Here is an 18046-nt window from a genome sequence, read left to right on the forward strand (position 1 = left end):
GGCACAGTGGCATGTGCCTGTAGTCCCAGCGGCATGTGCCTGTAGTCCCAGCTACTTAGGAGCCTGAGGCGAGAAGATTACTTGAACCCAGGAGTTCGAGGTTACAGTAAGCTATGATGGCACCACTGCACTCCAGCCTGGGTGACAGAGCGTGAGACCTTGTCTCTGAAAAATAGATAAATAAAATAAAATAAAGTGAGATGGTCTTCATAACGTTCCTTCCAATTCTGGGATTCTAAGGTTTAAAAATACAAGTGATTAAATTATGCCTATGAAAAAAAAATGTCTTGTCCAAAGTCTCTAGAAATCTTAAATTATTCAAGATGAGACTGTAACACTAAAACTATTTATTACTCTGAAGAGTATTTTTTTTAACTGACGAAGCACCACATTTCTAGTCCTACAGTAAGAGTTAGCTATGAAATATTTCCTGCACAACAGTTGAGCATTTAAAAAAAAAAATCCAGGCAACAATAATAAACTAATACAACTATCAAAGGATGTAATGACATGATAGATTTGAAAAAAAATGCATGTACTATTTAGCCAGTTCAATTTTTAAGATGATTCCTGTCCAGCCAAATATCCTAAACTCTTTTGTGCACAAGCAATCCCTTGGCATGTAGAAGCACAGAATCAATCATGACCGAGTCAACACCATAAAAGATACTTTCATTACTGCTGCACTGGTCCTTCAAATCCTCTGGGCTTGACTGAACATCAGCAAACCATTGCAATTATGTGTGGAACATTTTTATTGATATTGCTCCACTGAAATATAAAATAACTATGTGCTGGCTTCTGAGATCCAGGAAACCTCCACCGAGGCAAGAATGTGAGTTACACTTTGCTCACCTGCAAAGCTGCCTTCTGTTGGGCTGCAATATGCTGCTGCTCAGCGTGATCCCGGAAGTCCTTATTAAGAGAGGGTCTCGAGAGTGCAATGCTAAAATGGGAATCTTGGTTACTCAGCTGCTTAAGGCAGAAACATCCTTACTTTTTTTTGAATGGTAGTAAATTATCTTCTTTTTTTTAAATTGAGGTATCCTTGACAAAAACTGCATATACTTCCAGTGTACAATATGATGTTTTAGTATTTGTATTTGTTGTGAAATGGTTAAATCAAGCTAATTAACATATCCATCACCTCGCATACTTACCATTTTTGGTTGTGGAACATTTAAGATCTCTTAGCAATTTTCTTAGCAAAAAATTCTCTTAGCAATTTTCAAGTATGTATCATTAACTATAGTCACTATGCTATACAGTAAATCTCTTAAAGAGATGTCCTTACTTCTGAATCACAACTTTTCATTATATATTCTTTATAGGGGTAAAAAAAAACCTCCAAGAATAAGTCTTTTTTCCTTCTCTCACTATCTTCATGAATTTATATAAGAAAGTCTATGTTATTTACTGAGATTTTAAATGGTCTGGAAAATGTTATAAAATGTAGACCTTATCTTAACAGTAATAGGAGACCTCCAAAGAGTGTTAGGCAGCAGGGGAGTGACATGATCAGAAGTATCACCCTCTTGGCCAGGCGTGGTGGCTCATGCCTGTAATCCCAGGACTTTGGGAGTCCGAGGCAGGAGGATCATTTGAGCCCGGGAGTTCAAGACCAGCCTGGGCAATACAATGAGACCCCATCTCTACAAAAATAAGATTAACCGGGTATGGTGGCATGTGCCTGCGATTCCAGCTACGTGGGAGGCTGAGATGGGAGGATCGCTTAAGCTTGGCAGGTCGGGAGAAGGTGCCACTGCACTCCAGCCTGGGTGACAGAGTGAGACCCTGTCTCAAGAAAAAGAACTATCATCCTGTAGTTCAGAAAGACCACTATTGCACTACTGTGGCAGACAGTGTTGGTCACCTCCTCAACAGCTGTTTGTCTCCTTTCCTCCTTGCTGATGGAACCCAAACTTGGTTCAATTATCAGTGGTCACATGCTTCAAGGCAGGCCAGGATCATGCCCCAGGGGGTAGACCTTGATTGATGTAAGACAATGTCATTCCCCTAGCTGGTTTCTGGTTTAGGCAAGAGAAAGGTACATAATCTGGGCAACCAGACTTGATGGGTGTCTACAGGAAGGCTTCTGAGAGTGTTTTCCTCACTCTTACAAATGGGACACACCACAGGAACCTTTCAGGCTTTTTCCTCTATAGGTGGCTCAGTGCAGGGTGATGCCTAAGCCACTGCAGTCATATTCTGGCCTGAGGGAGCCACTGACCAATGGGGTAAAGCAGAAAGGAAAGATGAATGAAGCTGCATCACTAATGATATTGTGGCCACTGAATTAAGCTACTCTGGAACTACCTTATCTTCACACTCTTGGTTAACAGATACCCAAATGTTTATGCCAATTTTGTTATATTTCTGTTACTTCCCGATTAAAGCTTGCTAAATGACACAACTGATGAATGTATTCAAGAAGCGTAAGACCACAGGAACTCTGAAGCAGTTATAATAATTGAGGCAAGAAATGAGAGTGGCCAGGAATCAGGATAGCATCAGTAGCAATGAAGAAAATGGACAGATGTGAGACACCTTTCAAAGTATAATCACAAGAGAACGGTGAATGCTTGGAGATGAAAGTGAAAGGAATGGTAAACAACTGAGGTTCACATTTCTGACTTTGTAACTAGTAGATGGCAGCCTGAACCATTTACTGAGACAGGATACACAAGAATATTCAGTAGCTGATTGGAGAGTGGGGAGAATGAGTTCAGGTTGGGACATACTACATTTGAAATGCCTGTGGACATCAAAGTAGAGACATCCAGGAGGCAGAGGTGGTGCTTAGAAGAAAGGACAGACTAGAGCTGCAAATGCGTAAGTGATTAGCACGTAAATAACAGCATGTGGGAAAAGATGCAACTGTCCAGTGAAAACAGGCAGGCTAGGAAGCCTGGTCTAGAACAGAATTCGAAGGGCTGTCAGCATTCAAGGGACAAATAGAGAAATGTCCACAAAAGAAATCAAGATAGTCTCCTCCTACTGTGTTTTACATTCTCCAAGTGAGCAAATGGAAGCCAAGAGAGTAAGAGAGTGGGCCGGGTGCAGCAGCTCACGCCTGTAATCCCAGCACTTTGGGAGGCCAAGGTGGGTGGATCACTTGAGGCCAGGAGTTTGAGACCAGCCTGGCCAACATGGCAAAACCCCATCTCTACTAAAATTACAAAAATTTGCTGGGTGTGGTGGCGTACGCCTGTAATCCCAGCTACTTGGGAGGCTGAGGCACGAGAATCACTTGAACATGGGAGGCAGAGGTTGCAGTGAGCCAAGATCGTGCCACTGCATTCCAGCCTGCACAGCAGAGACCCTGTCTCAAAAAAAAAAGAAAAAAAAGAAAAGAAAGAAAGTGATCAGTGGTGTCAAATAACGCTAAGATGTCTGATAAGAAAAGGACTCTGGTCTGCCAGATTTAGCCTGGGAAGGTTACAAGAGACCTAGGCAAGAACATTTTCTTTGATGGAGGGCCTGGAAGTCAGACTGCAGTGGGTTGAGGCATCAATAAGTGAGAAAGTAAAGATGAGTACAGACAATTGCTTTAAGAGAAAGACAGAAGAGAGTTAGGGTGGTGGTGGCTGAAGGGGATAATGGATCTTTTTTGTTTGTTTGTTTTAGACAGTCTTACTGTATCATCCAGGCTGGATTGCAGTGGTGCAATCAGCTCATTGCAGCCCCAGCCTCCCAGGCTCAGGTGAACCTCCCACCTCAGCCTCCCAGGTAGCTGGCACTACAGGCATGCATCACCATGGCTAGCTAATTTTTTGTATTTTTTGTAGAGATGGGTCTTGCCACGTTGCCCAGGCTGCTCTCGAGCTACTGGGCTCAAGTGATCCACCCACCTTAGCCTCCCAAAATGCTGGGATTACAGGCGTGAGCCACCATGCCCGGCAATAATGGATCTGAGGGAAGATACTAAATATGGCAGAGACTAAATACTTATAATAAAGATCATCAAGCTACCTAAATTTGGCCTACTTTGCAGAATGATTAAAAAGTAGGGCACTAGCAGCAATTGCAGTAATAAAAAACCATACAAAACTCAAAAAAAAAAAAAAAGGCTATAAGGGCTAGGTGCAGTGGCTAACGCTTGTAATCCCAGCACTTTGGGAGGCCGAGGCAGGAGGATCACTTGAGGCCAGGAGTTTGAGACCAGCCTGGGCAACACAAGACCTCACTTGTCTCTACTAAAAAACAAAAAAATTAGCCAGGTGTGGTAGGGTGCACCTGTAGTGTGAGATACTCAGGGGCGATCACCTGAGCCCAGGAGACTCAGGATGTAGTGAGTTATGATTGTGCCACTCCACTCCACTCTAGGTGACAGAGTAAGACCCTGTCTCAAAAAAAAAAAAAAAGTCTGAAGGCTATGAAGTCTATAGGGAAAATTAAATATCCTAGTTAGAATGTTTACAATTTAATCAACTAAACAGTTTGTTAAAAGTCTGACTAGGAAATGAAGGGAACTAGAATATGTCACCTAAAATATGCTTCTTTGATATAAAAATTATTTTTGAGCTGAAAGCAATTAAGAAGCAGCTCAGTTAATAGGGTTGCTTAAAAATAAAAATAAAAGGCAGCAGCAAACTGAGGAAAAGCTCTCTCTCTCCCCTCCCCACTTTCTGCCTAAAGATAGGATAGAACTTCTCCTCTACTGGAGACAACTCTAGACTCTTAGCCTAGGGACAGCGGCAGAGGACTCTGCCAACGAGCCTTACTCCATTCGTTTTCTCCATATATTTACCTTCTCAGTTTCCCACCCCAAGAAGCCTAAAATCCCTTTTGTTTGTTCTACATTTATTGTTCTTTGTTGAAGATGCTATATAAGTAGAGTTCTAAGCCATGATTTTCAGTTATAAGGTTTCTCCCTTGTGATGTGTGCTGCATGCACTCATAAATTTGTTTTTCTCTTGTTAATCTGTCTTATTGTCCCTCCCAATAAGAACTAAGTTGGGCCCAGGTAAAGTTTAGCCTCCCCTATACAAAGAAAACACAATGAATAGATTGCAGTGTTAAAGAAAAAAATCATTGCCAGCCAATTTGAATTATTTGGTCCAAGAAATTTTTATATCACTGAATATAAAAACCACATTATAGGCCAGGCACGGTGGGTCACGCCTGTAATCCCAGCACTTTGGGAGACCAAGGCGGGTGGATCACCTGAGGTCAGGAGTTCAAGACCAGCCTAACCAACATGGTGAAACCCCATCTCTACTAAAAATACAGAATTAGCTGGGTGTCGTGGCAGGTGCCTGTAATCCCAGCTACTCGGGAGGCTGAGGCAGGAGAATCGCTAGAACCCGGGAGGCGGAGGCTGCAGTGAGCCGAGATTGCACCACTGCACTCCAGCCTGGGGGACAGGGCGAGACTCCGTCTCAAAACAAAACAAAACAAACAAAAAACCCACATTATAGTGTCAATACCTAGCTCCAGGATGATTTGTTGAAGACTGGTTCTGCATAAGTAGTTTTCTTTTCTCTTTGTCCAGTTCTGCCAAGATTGCAACTCTATTTTTGTTTTGAAAACCTAAAAAAAAGAGGAAAATAGGAGAAAAGGGAGAAAGAAAGAGAGAGTAATAAGAAACATTTTAGACCTATTTTTATAACCTAAGTCATCTAGAACCAAGAAAGCAAAACTCCTATTCTCTAACATGATAATGAATTCACCAGTAAGTACTTTCCCTAAATGGTTACTTCTTCCCTCCTACTTCCCAGTAACTTTAACAGCATAATTCATGAATACTTAAGCAGAATATAATATCAAATCATATTATATTTAAAGTGTAGCTGAGGACTTTTAAGACTTAGTTCTACAGAATTTTAATCACCAAGGTATAAGTTACAGCATTTGTTTTTTAACAAAATCTTTGAGGACCCAAATGCTGCAGGGGCCTGTGCAGTCTCTATCCTGCAGAGTCAATCTTTGGGAGGGCAGATGTTCTTAGTCTTCTATTTGAAGCCTCTTTCTGCATGCCTTTTTCATGGGGGAAAAAGCAGTAAACATACTCAGATCAAAATATTTCTTTTTCTCAACTGCTTCCATTCAGATATGTTGGATAATTTTTCAAGGAACATGTCTAAGAATTTCAACTGACCAGAAAGCAATTCTGAGAAAGAAATGGAGTGTAACTGACAGGATACAAAGAGATATGGCCTTTATCAAATACTTAATACTGGGCTGGATTTTCAGCTTCAAACTTACGTAAGATATAGGGTAGAGGTTGCCAAGTTATGGCCCAGTAGCAACTCCTAGCTATGTTTTAAAAATCAGAATTAAATACTAACATGTAAACATTGAGAAACTGTACACTAATTTCTCAGATTCCTAGCTTTTCTTGAAATATATCTCAAGATCTGGCAACAAGTGATCTATATGCCCCCACGGCAACAATTCACCAGAACTAAGAAATAGTTGTCCCCTTTAGCTGGGCACTCTCCAGCTCATTACAATCCTTATCACCTTGTTTACATTATCTGTAAGAATTTGAGTTTCTGATCCCTAATTTAGAAAAACAAAAAGAAAGATTAAAGGACTGGAAAACAGAACTACAGAAAAAAAAAAAAAAAAGATAAGGATGATGATGGCTCAGGAGACTGGAATCATTAGGCCAGAAGAATGAATATGGGAGGAAAGCACATTTTCCAAGCAGAGCAGACCTAGGCACTCCTAAGGGTACCCACATGAAGGAGTCTAAGAATTTTATACTGATTATAAACAGGAAGAATTAGGTGGTAGGATGCAAACTTTTTCCTCTCCTTGGGAGAGGAGCAGAGACTAGCTACGGATGGTGTAGGCTGTAGAAGGAATATTCACTCCTTTTGCAGTGTTTTCAGCTAAATCTGTTCTTCAATCAGGCATTAGCATACTGTCTGTGGCCAGGATTCTGGGCAAAATAAACCTCTGGCACATTCATTTCTATCATCTCCCATTTTCCCCTCTCTGCCCACCCATGCTATGTCATCAAACTCTAGTAATAGCAGACTCCCTCTATTTGGATAAGATAATTCATTAAAAAAGAAGAAGAGGAAGAAGAGGAGGAAGAGGAGGAGGAGGAGGAGGAAGGGAGAGGAGGAGGGGAGGGGGAGGGGGAGGGGGAGGAGGAGAAGAAGAAGGAAAAGAAGAAGGAGAAGAAGAAGGAGAAGAAGGAGAAGAAGGAGAAGAAGAAGAAGACATGCCAGAATGTATTAAGCCAGGGTATTGCTCTGTAGCCCAGGCTGGAGTGCAGTGGTGTGATCATATCTCACTGCAGCCTCAAACTCCTGGGCTCGAGCGATTCTCCTGCCTCAGTCTCCCAAGTTGCTAAGACTACAGGTGTGAGCCAGCATGCCCTACTAATTTTTGTATTTTTTTTTTTTTTGTAGAGACAGGATTTCACCATGTTGCCCAGGCTAGTCTTGAACTCCTGGGCTCAAGCGATCCTCCCACCTTAGTCTCACAAAGTGCTAGGATTGCAGGTGTGAGCAACTGAGCTCAGCCCATTGTGGTCTTTCTGAAGAGAGTTTTCTAAGCCTTCCAGGGTATTGATCATTTACTCTCATCCTAACTCCAATCCCTTTTTCCTGCCTGATCTCTTAGAGCTTAATCTTCCGGTGGAAGAAGCTCTGTGGGGCCTTTCCATGCTGCACATCATGACCTGCTCCACCCAGTCTTATGGATACGCCTGTCTCGAGAGAAGTCTTCTACTCAAGGAAAGATTTAATACAGCTTTGAGAGACAGAGGAAAAACCAAACTTTTTGGAAAAAACAAACTATTCTCTACTCTCATTCAACACAAAACTTCTGACACCAAGCAATTCTTCAGTGGACACCAGCTGAGTGTCCTATAATTCAATTCTGACACTATCTACCTGGAGATAGTGTGGGGCCCCACAAGCTGAGGCTCAGTTCTACAAGACTGCTCGCCACTTCAGACGCCAATGGCAAGTAGGCAGTAGGTTGTCACCTATGCCTCTGACTGACTAGCTGTGAACCGGGGGCCCCCATGACTCACTCCTTGGATTTGGTTAATTTGCTAGAGTGGCTTACAGAACTCAGGGAAATACTTTACTTACATTCACTAGTTTATTAATAAAGGGTATTACAAAGGTTAGACATGAATAGCCAGATGAAGAGATGCATCGGGCCAGGCACGTGGGAAGGGACATGGAGCTTTTAACACTCTCTCTGGCACACCATCTTTCAAGCACCTTCACACATTCAGCTATCCAGAAGCTCATCTGAACCTTGTCCTTTTGGGGTTTTCTGGAGGCTCCATTACATAGGCATGATTGATTAAATCATTGGCCATTTGTGATCAGCTCCACCTCAGTCCCTCTCCTTTCCCCGGAGGTCAGTAGGTGGGACTGAAAGTTCCAACCCTCAAATTATAGGGTTGGTTTCCCTGGCAACCAGCCTCCATCCAGGGCCCATAAAGAGTCATCACATTAGAACAAAAGATGCTCCCATCACCCAGGAAATCACAAAGGTCTTCAGAGCTCTGTATTAGGAAATGGGGTTCAAGGACAAATATCAGAGCAAGGCTGGTGGCTCATACCTGTAATCCCAGCATTTTGGGAGGCCAAAGTGGGAGGACCACTTGAGGCCAGGAGTTCAAGACTAGCCTGGGCAACTTAAAACAACTACAAGATGTTAGGACATAAATACTTACTAGGTTGTTTGGACCTGACTATGTACTAAACAGAATGGTTATTCAAGACCTTGTGTCTACAAAAAATTGAAATTACCCAGGCTTGGTGGCATGTGCCTGTAGGCTAGCTACTTGGGAGGCTGAGGCAGGAGGATCGCTTGAGCCCATGAAGTAGAGGCTGCCGTGAGCCATGATCGTGCCTTTAACACTCCAGCCTGGTCAACAGAGCAAGACCCTGTCACTTAAAACAAAACAAAACCAAATATCAGAACAAAACATTCTCCTAGTACCCCTACTGCTCAGGAAATTATAAGAGTTTTAGGAGCTCTATGTTAGGAACCATGGTCAATGACCAAATATGTTTCTTATTATATCATGGTATCACAACAACCAAATTCCAAGAATGTATTACTTACACAATTGCTTATTTCTGAAAGGAAAGTAAGAAGGTATTCTTCTATCTCAATTTAGGATTCAGTAAGAAGAAATGAGGCAGAACAGAAGTAGGAAATACTAACGTTTGAATCAATGAAAAATACCTCCCAGTCTCATATCAGAGTTATGAAAACATCATTACCTATGGAAATCCTTCCATAAACAGTTGTTATTTGCTTAGGACAGTTTGCTTAAAGTATCCCAAAACAGGCAAATTAATTCATGTTAAATGAAATGATTAAAGTAGGCCGGGTGCGGTGGCTCACGCCTGTAATCCCAGCACTTTGGGAGGCTGAGGTGGGTGGCTCATGAGGTCAGGAGATTGAGGCCACCCTGGCCAACACAGTGAAACCCCATCTCTACTAAAAACGCAAAAAATTAGCTGGGCGTGGTGGCGCGTGCCTGTAGTCCCAGCTAGTCGGGAGACTGAGGCAGGAGAATTGCTTGAACCTTGGAGGCGGAGGTTGCAGTGAGCCAAGATTATGCCACTGCACTTCAGCCTGGGTGACAGAGCGAGACTCTGTCTCAAAAAAAAAAAAAAAAAAAAAAGAAATGATTAAAGTAGTCCTGAAAGGCTCTTTCCAGCTCCAACACATGAAGGTTCCATAATTTTCCCCAAATGTCTGCCGCTCTGAAAACTTCAACTATCTTAATATTTGTGACATTTATGCCTGTGTATGGCAATCTGATGGTAAAAGGAGCCATATGTAAATAATAACTGAAACTTTGTCAAAATAATGTTAAGGAAACATAATTAGCAAAGCAATATATAATTACAAGTCCACTGATTTAGAGAATCAGAAGTAACAATTAGAATCAGAAATAACAACTATCTAGCAGGGATGGAAAAATGAGAGCAAATATAAAAGTGTACCCCAACCCTGACCCCACTGCCATTTGGTGTGCAACTATGTATTTCAATATTAATATCTTTCTTCAAACCAAAATGGAGTTAAGAGATCCTTAGATTCCCAGTTTTAACAAAGCTGGTCAGATAACTATCTTAAGGAGCAGAAAAATGGTCTGTCTCTTTCTCATATTTTAGAATACCACAGTGACTCTCATATAATAGCCTTCTTTCCCTCCAGATACAGACGTAGAGAAGGGAATTGTTCTTCAGACTTCAATAATGTTTGAATTCCAGGCTACAGAATTATTTTCATTGATTTTCTGAATTTCTAGGTGTCTTAATACCTTAGACATCTTTTAGGAAATTATTTCCTATTTGCATTATTATTTTTATTTAAAAACGGGCCAGGTTCAGTGGTTCACACCTGTAATCTCAGCACTTTGGGAGGTCGAGGCAGGAGGATCACTTCAGGACAGGAGTTTGAGATCAGCCTGGGCAACATAGCAAGACCCTATCTCTTAAAAAAAAAATTTTTTTTTTCAATTAGGTGTGGTGCTACATGCCTGTAGTCCCAGTGACTCAGGAGGCTGAGGCAGGAGGATCACTTGGGCTCAGTGGAATGAGCTATGATGTGCCACTGCACTCTGGCCTGTGCGGCAGAGCAAGACCCTGTCTCTAAAAAAAAAAATAACAAAATTTTGAAAAAGATTCTTTCTCTTTAGTAGTAATCAGAATTTAAAACGTATAGTAGTCACCCCATATTCGCGGTTTCAGCTACCTGTGGTCAACCACAGTACAAAAATAGGCCAAGGTAGTACAATAAGATATTCAGAGAGAGAGAGAGACCACATTCACACAACTTTCATTGCAGTATATTGTTATAATTGTTAATTGTATTATTATTGTTGTTAATCTCTTACTGTGTCTAATTTATAAATTAAACTTTATCGTAGGTATATATGTATAGGAAAAAATAGAGTATATAAAGAATTCAGTACCATCTGTGATTTCAGGCATCTACTGGGGTTTTTGGAACATATTCCTCCTGGGTAAGGGGGGATTACTGTACAGATGTTTGTCACATAATATTAAACAAGCAGAATGGGGTGGCAACTCTAAAAACGCTATCCATGAGAAATTTCAGTTGAATGTACCTTTCCACTTGGTATCAATGAGTTGGTCAGCTATGTGAATTCTGATGGGGTAGTCTAATTACTTTAAGCCAGAGGTTCTCACAATTTCTTGGTTCACAGTGTGCCCTTAGTATCTCAGCAATGTTTGCATGACACCCCAGGCCAACAAATACATAACCATTCTGTTTAGTAAGTAGTCAGGTCCAAACAACCTAGTAAGTATTTGTGTCCTTACATCTTATAGTTGTTTTAAAAAATAATACACATAACATGAAATAAAAAATATTTAATTTCATTTTTAAATAACCACAATTAATTACTTACTAATGGATGTGTGCCTGGGCTTTGTATCACTTTTCAAACCTTGGAATCAGTTCAGACACCACCAATCCTCATTCCCTGTTCCACACTGATTTTCACACAGTAGTTGTTGGTTATCAAAGCAATTGCTAAAAACCTAACTTCGCAAAGATATGATGTCATTGAAAGGAATGGAGTGCACTGTTGAAACTGTGAACTATCTCAAACTACTTCATGTGGTGTCCAACTAGTATAGGTAGTTCTGTGTTTGCTTTCAAAACAATTTTCCATGAGGCCTCTGTGATTTTTCCATGGGGTGCTAGGATGCCATGGTGTATAGTTCACAAACCACAGCTTTAGATCTTTTCTTCAACCACTACCCAAGCAACTGAATGACAATTTCTCTCCCATTTTATCAGGGCCATCTCCAAAAAGACTTATAAATTAGGTATATATAATATATATATATACCTAATTATATTATATAATATATAATATAAAGAATATTATATAAACATAACTACTATAATTTTTAGGCATTAAGTTAAAACTGCCTATATTTGACGATTTTCTACCTACAAAAACAATTTTATAAGATTCATCAACTTTTTAAAAAATTACATACTTGTATGTCTTGATTGGCTTGGTCAAGAAGGAAGAGCCTCACTTTCAAAAACTTCATGCATGTTTGACAATCAGAGCATAGGTAGGTATAGTAACCTCCCTGTTTCCGTGGAAATCAAAGGTGAAAATCTGTAACTATAGGCTCCAAACTAACATTAATATAGTTCCTGGCCAAGAGTGGTGAGCTATGCAGTGAGCTATTTTTGCACCACTGCATTCCAACCTGCGCAAAAGAGAGAGACCCTGTCTCAAAAAGAAAAAAACAGAAAACAGATATATATATAAAATTTCCTTTGACTGTTAGTCAACTATATATTAATATGGTTATAAAAGCAGCCCACTGGCCAGGAACGGTGGCTCATGCCTGTAATCCTAGCACTTTGGGAGGCTGAGACGGGCAGTTCGAGACCAGCCTGGGCAACCTGATGAAACCCCGTCTCTACTAAAACACAAAAAATCAGTCAGGTGTGGTGGCAGGCACCTGTAATTCCAGGTACTCAGGAGGTTGAGGCATAAGAATTGCTTGAACTGGGAGGTGGAGGTTGCAGTGAAGCCAAGATCGTGCCACTGCACTCCAGCCTGGGCAACAAAGCAAAACTCTGTCTCAAAAAATAAAAATAAAAATAAAAGCAGTCCACTAAGGAGAGTTATGTTGTTCTCATATATTGCTCTATTTACTACTTCACAGTGAGCCTGTTACCCAAATAAGCAAACAAATCATGCTCTTACAATGAATCAGATGGAAAGAATCAGATGGAAAGGTGTAGATACAGGTATTATTGATTTTATACAACAGACGTTTCCCTAAAAGTTACGTAATACGAGCTAAGGTAAGATAATTATGGGAAGACGTGTTTAAGTATACTGGAATGTCTCATTTAGAGGAATCCAAAGGTGAGTTCTTTGTAAAGTGAAGAATGTTTTCCAAGGGAAATTGGCACTCTCCCATTTGTATATATACAAATTGCACATGCTTATTGTCAACTAAAGGACAAGACTTGTTTTTTCTCAGTGGAGGCTACTACGTTTTTAGAAGATAATTATGTGGTTCCATCTTTTTAGCGATTAAGAGATACTATAAATATAAAATAGGGCCAGGTGGCTCACATTTGTAATCCTAGTGCTTTGGGAAGTTAAGGCAGGAGGAGCACCTGAGGCCAGGAGTTCAAGATCAGCCTGGGCAACACAGCGAGACCTTGTCTGTACAAAAAAAAACAAATTTTTTTTAAATTTAGCAGGACATGATGGTGTGTGCCTACAGTCCCAACTACTTGGGAGGATGAGGCAGGAGGATTGCTTGAATCTAGGAGTTCAAGGCTGCAGTTAGCCATGACTGGACTGTGCCACTGCACTACAGCCTGGGCAACAGAGTGAAACTGTCTCAAAAATATATATATACACATACACACACACACACACACACACACATAATTCTTGAAAAGCAAATTTTAAACTCTGATAATGTCTAAATTTTGTCATGAGCAAAGTAAATGGCCACATTGGAAAATCCTGATCTGTTGTTTACAGCAGTATCAATTTCCCTCAAGATTAACTTGTTCACACAAAAATATTTTGGGGTCACTGTCAGTAATTATACATATATAAAAATTATATGAAGTACAGCCAACAATGGAAAAAGCATTAAAAAGCCTATAAAGATAATCTGATCGATAATGCTCATATGACTAGGAGCACGACTGAGTTTTTCAATGCCCTTCAACATACATAAACTTCTATAAATTATTTTTTAAAGTGTACAGTCTGATTAGTAATATTGAAAATTACAATCGCACAAGAATATTTTTGTTTTCAAAGTACATGAGAGTGAGGGTGGCATGGGAAAGAGAAAAGATGTGCAAAACGCTCATGTTCCAAGTAATGTAAGAATTTTTTTTATTATTTATTTATTTTTTTTAGATGGAGTCTCGCTCTGTCGCCAGGCTGGAGTGCAGTGGCACGATCTCGGCTCATTGCAACCTCTGCCTCCCAGGTTCAAGCGATTCTCCTGCCTCAGCCTCCCAAGTAGCTGGGACTACAGGCACGTGCCGCCACACCTGGCTAATTTTTGTATTTTTAATAGAAACGGAGTTTCAACATGTTGGCCAGGATGGTCTTGATCTCTTGACCTTGTGACCTGCCCACCTCGGCCTCCCAAAAGTGCTGGGATTACAGGCATGAGACACTGTCCCCGGATGAAAAATTTATAAATGCTAAGAGTATGATGTAAATATAATTTGACAAATGATTTTCAAATATAACACCAAGCTGACAGGATAGCTTGATTCAATATTGTTTGTATGAATTTTTTTTTTTAGTGGAAGAAAATGAATTCAACAAAAATACTGCAAGATATCAGAAGAATATTCAATTGCTCTGGTTTTGTTTAACATTTCTGAACTAGGTTGAGCTTTAAATGAAATTCATTCTACCCCCTCCTCCTCTCATTTTACTTGGCCAAGAACTTTGCCAACTAGTGAAAAGGGGTGAGAGGAAGCATTCCATGGCAGAGGGATCTTCATACAGAAAGTTATATGCCAATATGATAGTGTTCATGGTCAATGCAACCTTATAATAAAGAAAAATGGTAAGATAGAAAAAGATTTAGTAATGTTAAACTGGACTGCCATTATTAACATATGCTCTAAGAGAAACATGGTCTCCTGCTCTGTCACTACAGTGGCCAGCAAAAATGCCTCCCTCCTTATCCTCAACTCCATGTTGAACAGATTTTGGTCTCTAATACTATTCTCCATTAAGAAGGAACCAGAGGCCAGACACGGTGGCTCACATGTGTAATACCAGCACTTTCGGAGGCTGAAGTGGGAGGATCATTTGAGGCCAGGAATTTGAGACCAGCCTGGGCAACACAGTGAGACCCTGTCTCTTTAAAAAAAATAAAACAACAACAACAAGGGAGAGTACTAGTTCCATGCCTTAGGGCAGGAAAAAAATATCAAAATCGATTGGACTATCTTGCTTCTGACAAGATCCTGAACTCCTGGTCTCAAGTAATCCTTCCACCTCAGCCTCCCAAATGCTGGGATTACAGGCGTGAGCCACTGTGCCCAGCCGAGAAGATTTTTAAAAAAGGTCCAAGGGTGAGTGCTAAAAGGACAAAGAAGCCAGTTTGAGGTTAGCCAGGCTGTCACAATTTGAACATTAGAAAGAGAATAATAATTACAGCTAAGTGGAATAAATTAAGTCTGTGATAAGCCATGAATTCATAATGAGATGCAAAAGGGAAAGCTAAGATACATAAAAAGATAGTTGTAAAGAAGGGTGAAAATAATAGGGTATCCAATGTCTTATTATATTAATAACTAGGTTGGTGTTAATACTTAGGTGTTTTGTTTCTCCTGTTAAGTATATGTCTATTTATGAGGTATAGCCATATACTTTTTTGTTTCAGTACAAGGAGGGTAGGGTAGTTACAAAGAATTGTGTGTAACTAAGCCAAACAGTTCCAAAAAAAGCAGGTCACGTACCAAAAACAAGAAATTCAGATCAGCACAGGCCCTAACACATACAGCAATATGTATTTTTAAAGGAGACGCAGTGGCTGATGAGTGCCTTTGATCACACACAATGACCGAGTAGACATTGTGAGTTCTAAAATGGTGAATTAGTCCAATATCCTAGAGAGCTCACAGTACAGACCGGATCCCTGATTGCTCAGGAAAGGAAACATCTATAATTCCTAGCACCACTGCTACCAGAAAAGGGCAAGTTATAATGACAACAGAGCACTGAGCTATGAAACACTGATCACACAAAAAATAAAGAATATTTCAATTAATGGAATAACTCTAGGTTGCAAGAAACTAACAGTCTATGAGAAAGGCATGAACTTAAAAAAAAATCCTCCTGAGCAGGTAACATTCAATTATAGAGGGGAACTAATGCACACCAACACTTTAGGTTGCCCATCAACACAGCCTTTGGGTAAGCTTTAGGCATAACCAAACCTTATGTTTTAATTAAGAATCAAATCCATCAACAACTCTGAACTCTCGGTAATTTGAAATTTTGCTTTGTTTTGGTAGTGGTAAGATTACTGTAACCTACAAAGGTATAGAAAAATTACTATAATTCTGGAAAAGTATAGAAATAGAAATCTGGAAGAGTATTATAACTCTAGGGAAATATAAAAATGCAAGTATATCAGCTGAGTGCAGTGGTTCATGCCTGTAATCCCAGCACCTTGGGAGGCCAAGGCAGGAGGTTCACTTGAGCCCAGGAATTCAAGACCAGCCTGGACAACATAGTGAGACCTCGTTTCTACTAAAAATAAGAAAAATTAGCTGGATGTGGTGGTGCACACTTGTGGTCCCAGCTACTCAGGAGGCTTAGGCAGGAGGATGGCTTGAACCTGGGAGGTCAAAGCTGCAGTGAGCCATGACTGTGCCATTGCATTCCACCCTGGGTAACAGAGCGAGACCCTGTCTCAAAAAAAAAAAAAAAAGTATAGAATGAATAAATTAAACCAACAGGTTAATATTTTAAAATACATTATTTAATTTTAAGTAAATTTTTGACCACTATATAAAGTGAAGTTTAACAGACAGTATAATTAATTATAATTGTAACTTAAACTGTTATTAAACATAATTTAACTAAATAAGCTTATAAACAATGTCTAAATGTTTTTAAAAAAATTTTTTTTGAGACAAGGTCTCGCTCTGTTGCCCAGGCTGGAGTGCAGGTGGCATAATCAAGGCTCACTGTAGCCTTGACATCCCCAGCTCAAGGCATCCTCCTGCTTCAGCCTCCCAAGTAGCTGGGACCACAGGCATGTGCCACCACACCTGGCTAATTTTTAAAAGTTTTTATACAAATGGGGTCCCCTTGTGTTGCCCATGCTAGTCTCAAACTCCTGGGCTCAAGTGATTCTCCCACTTTGGCCTCTCAAAGTGCTGGAATTATATGCATAAGCTACCACACCCAGCCTAAATGTTTAAAAAAATTTTATTTTAGAACTTTAGTGTATTAGATAAGTAGGTTTACTAAACTGAGTATTAAATTATGAGCAGTGATGAGTATTTTTCTCCATGCCCCAAATATCTTCAGACATTAAAGAATGAAATGGAACAGAATGCTTGGGAATTGGCAAATAAATACAAGTGACTCTAGCCCAAATTATGTGTGGAAAAAGCAGTGAAAGAAGCAGCTGGGAAGGTTAAGAAGGAGCCATATATTTAGGGACCTTGTATTACATGTAGATTCTTAGTTTGATCAAATAGGCAATGGGGAGCTACTGAGAGTATTTAGAAAAGGACGAGGCAGAGATCAGTCTTGGCACGGTTACGAACACCCTCTGGTGGTAACAGAGAATAGATTACAGGGTAGAAGAGACCTGCCGCAGGGAAAAGTTAATCCGGGATCGGAGACAGGCAGTGAGATAGAGACTTGTTCAAGAAATAATGCAATATGAAAAGGTGCTCAACGCCATTGATCATTAGAGAAATGCAAATCAAAACTCAGTGAGATATCATCTCACCTCAGTCAAAATGGCTTTTATCCAAATGTCAGGCAATAACAAACATTGGCAAGGATGTGGAGAAAACGGAACCCTTGCACACTGTTAGTGGGAATGTAAATTAGTACAACCACAATGGAGAACAGTTTGGAGGTTCCTCAAAAAACTAAAAATAGAGCTCACTGAAGCCTCAAATCCCTGGGCTCAAGTGATCCTCCTGCCTCAGCCTCCAAAGCAGCTAAGACTATAGGTGTGCACTAGCACACCTGGCTAATTTTTTTTTTCAATTTTGTATAGAGACAGGGCCTCACTATGTTGCCCAGGCCCATCTTAAACTCCTGGCCTCAAGCAGTCCTCCTGCCTCAGACTCCCAAAGTAGTGGGATTACAGGCATGAGCCACCACACCCAGCCCATAATTTTCTATGGTAAGATTCTCTTAATTTCAGGGTTCAAACTTACTCTAACTAGGGCATCAATATATAACTTTTAACAATGTTATACTCACTACATGAGGGTTTCTTTTTAACCCATATAGTCTCCTGATATAATTCAATGCATCTCTTTTTAGTCTCAGAAGCACAAAGATGTTTAATAT

At 40.3% G+C, this 18046-nt stretch overlaps 1 protein-coding gene across 4 annotated transcripts in view; it reads right to left on the reverse strand.

The window, feature by feature from the left end:
* INIP (INTS3 and NABP interacting protein) overlaps window positions 1-18046 on the reverse strand; it is a 34191-nt gene that overhangs the window by 4782 nt on the left and 11363 nt on the right. Inside the window, exons 2-4 of one of the 4 annotated variants that reach the window (XM_055350441.2) lie at window positions 8730-8873; window positions 5430-5532; window positions 856-946 (exon numbers count right to left, since the gene is read on the reverse strand). In XM_055350441.2, coding sequence (XP_055206416.1) covers window positions 856-946; window positions 5430-5532; window positions 8730-8745 — 210 coding nt within the window. In that variant the 5' untranslated portion in view covers window positions 8746-8873. The remainder of the gene's footprint in view (window positions 1-855; window positions 947-5429; window positions 5533-8729; window positions 8874-18046) is intronic. The other 3 variants (XM_019033658.4, XM_019033659.4, XM_019033660.4) reach the window with 3 other exon arrangements.

Source organism: Gorilla gorilla, chromosome 13, assembly GCF_029281585.2.
Source record: "Gorilla gorilla gorilla isolate KB3781 chromosome 13, NHGRI_mGorGor1-v2.1_pri, whole genome shotgun sequence".
NCBI lineage: Eukaryota > Metazoa > Chordata > Mammalia > Primates > Hominidae > Gorilla > Gorilla gorilla.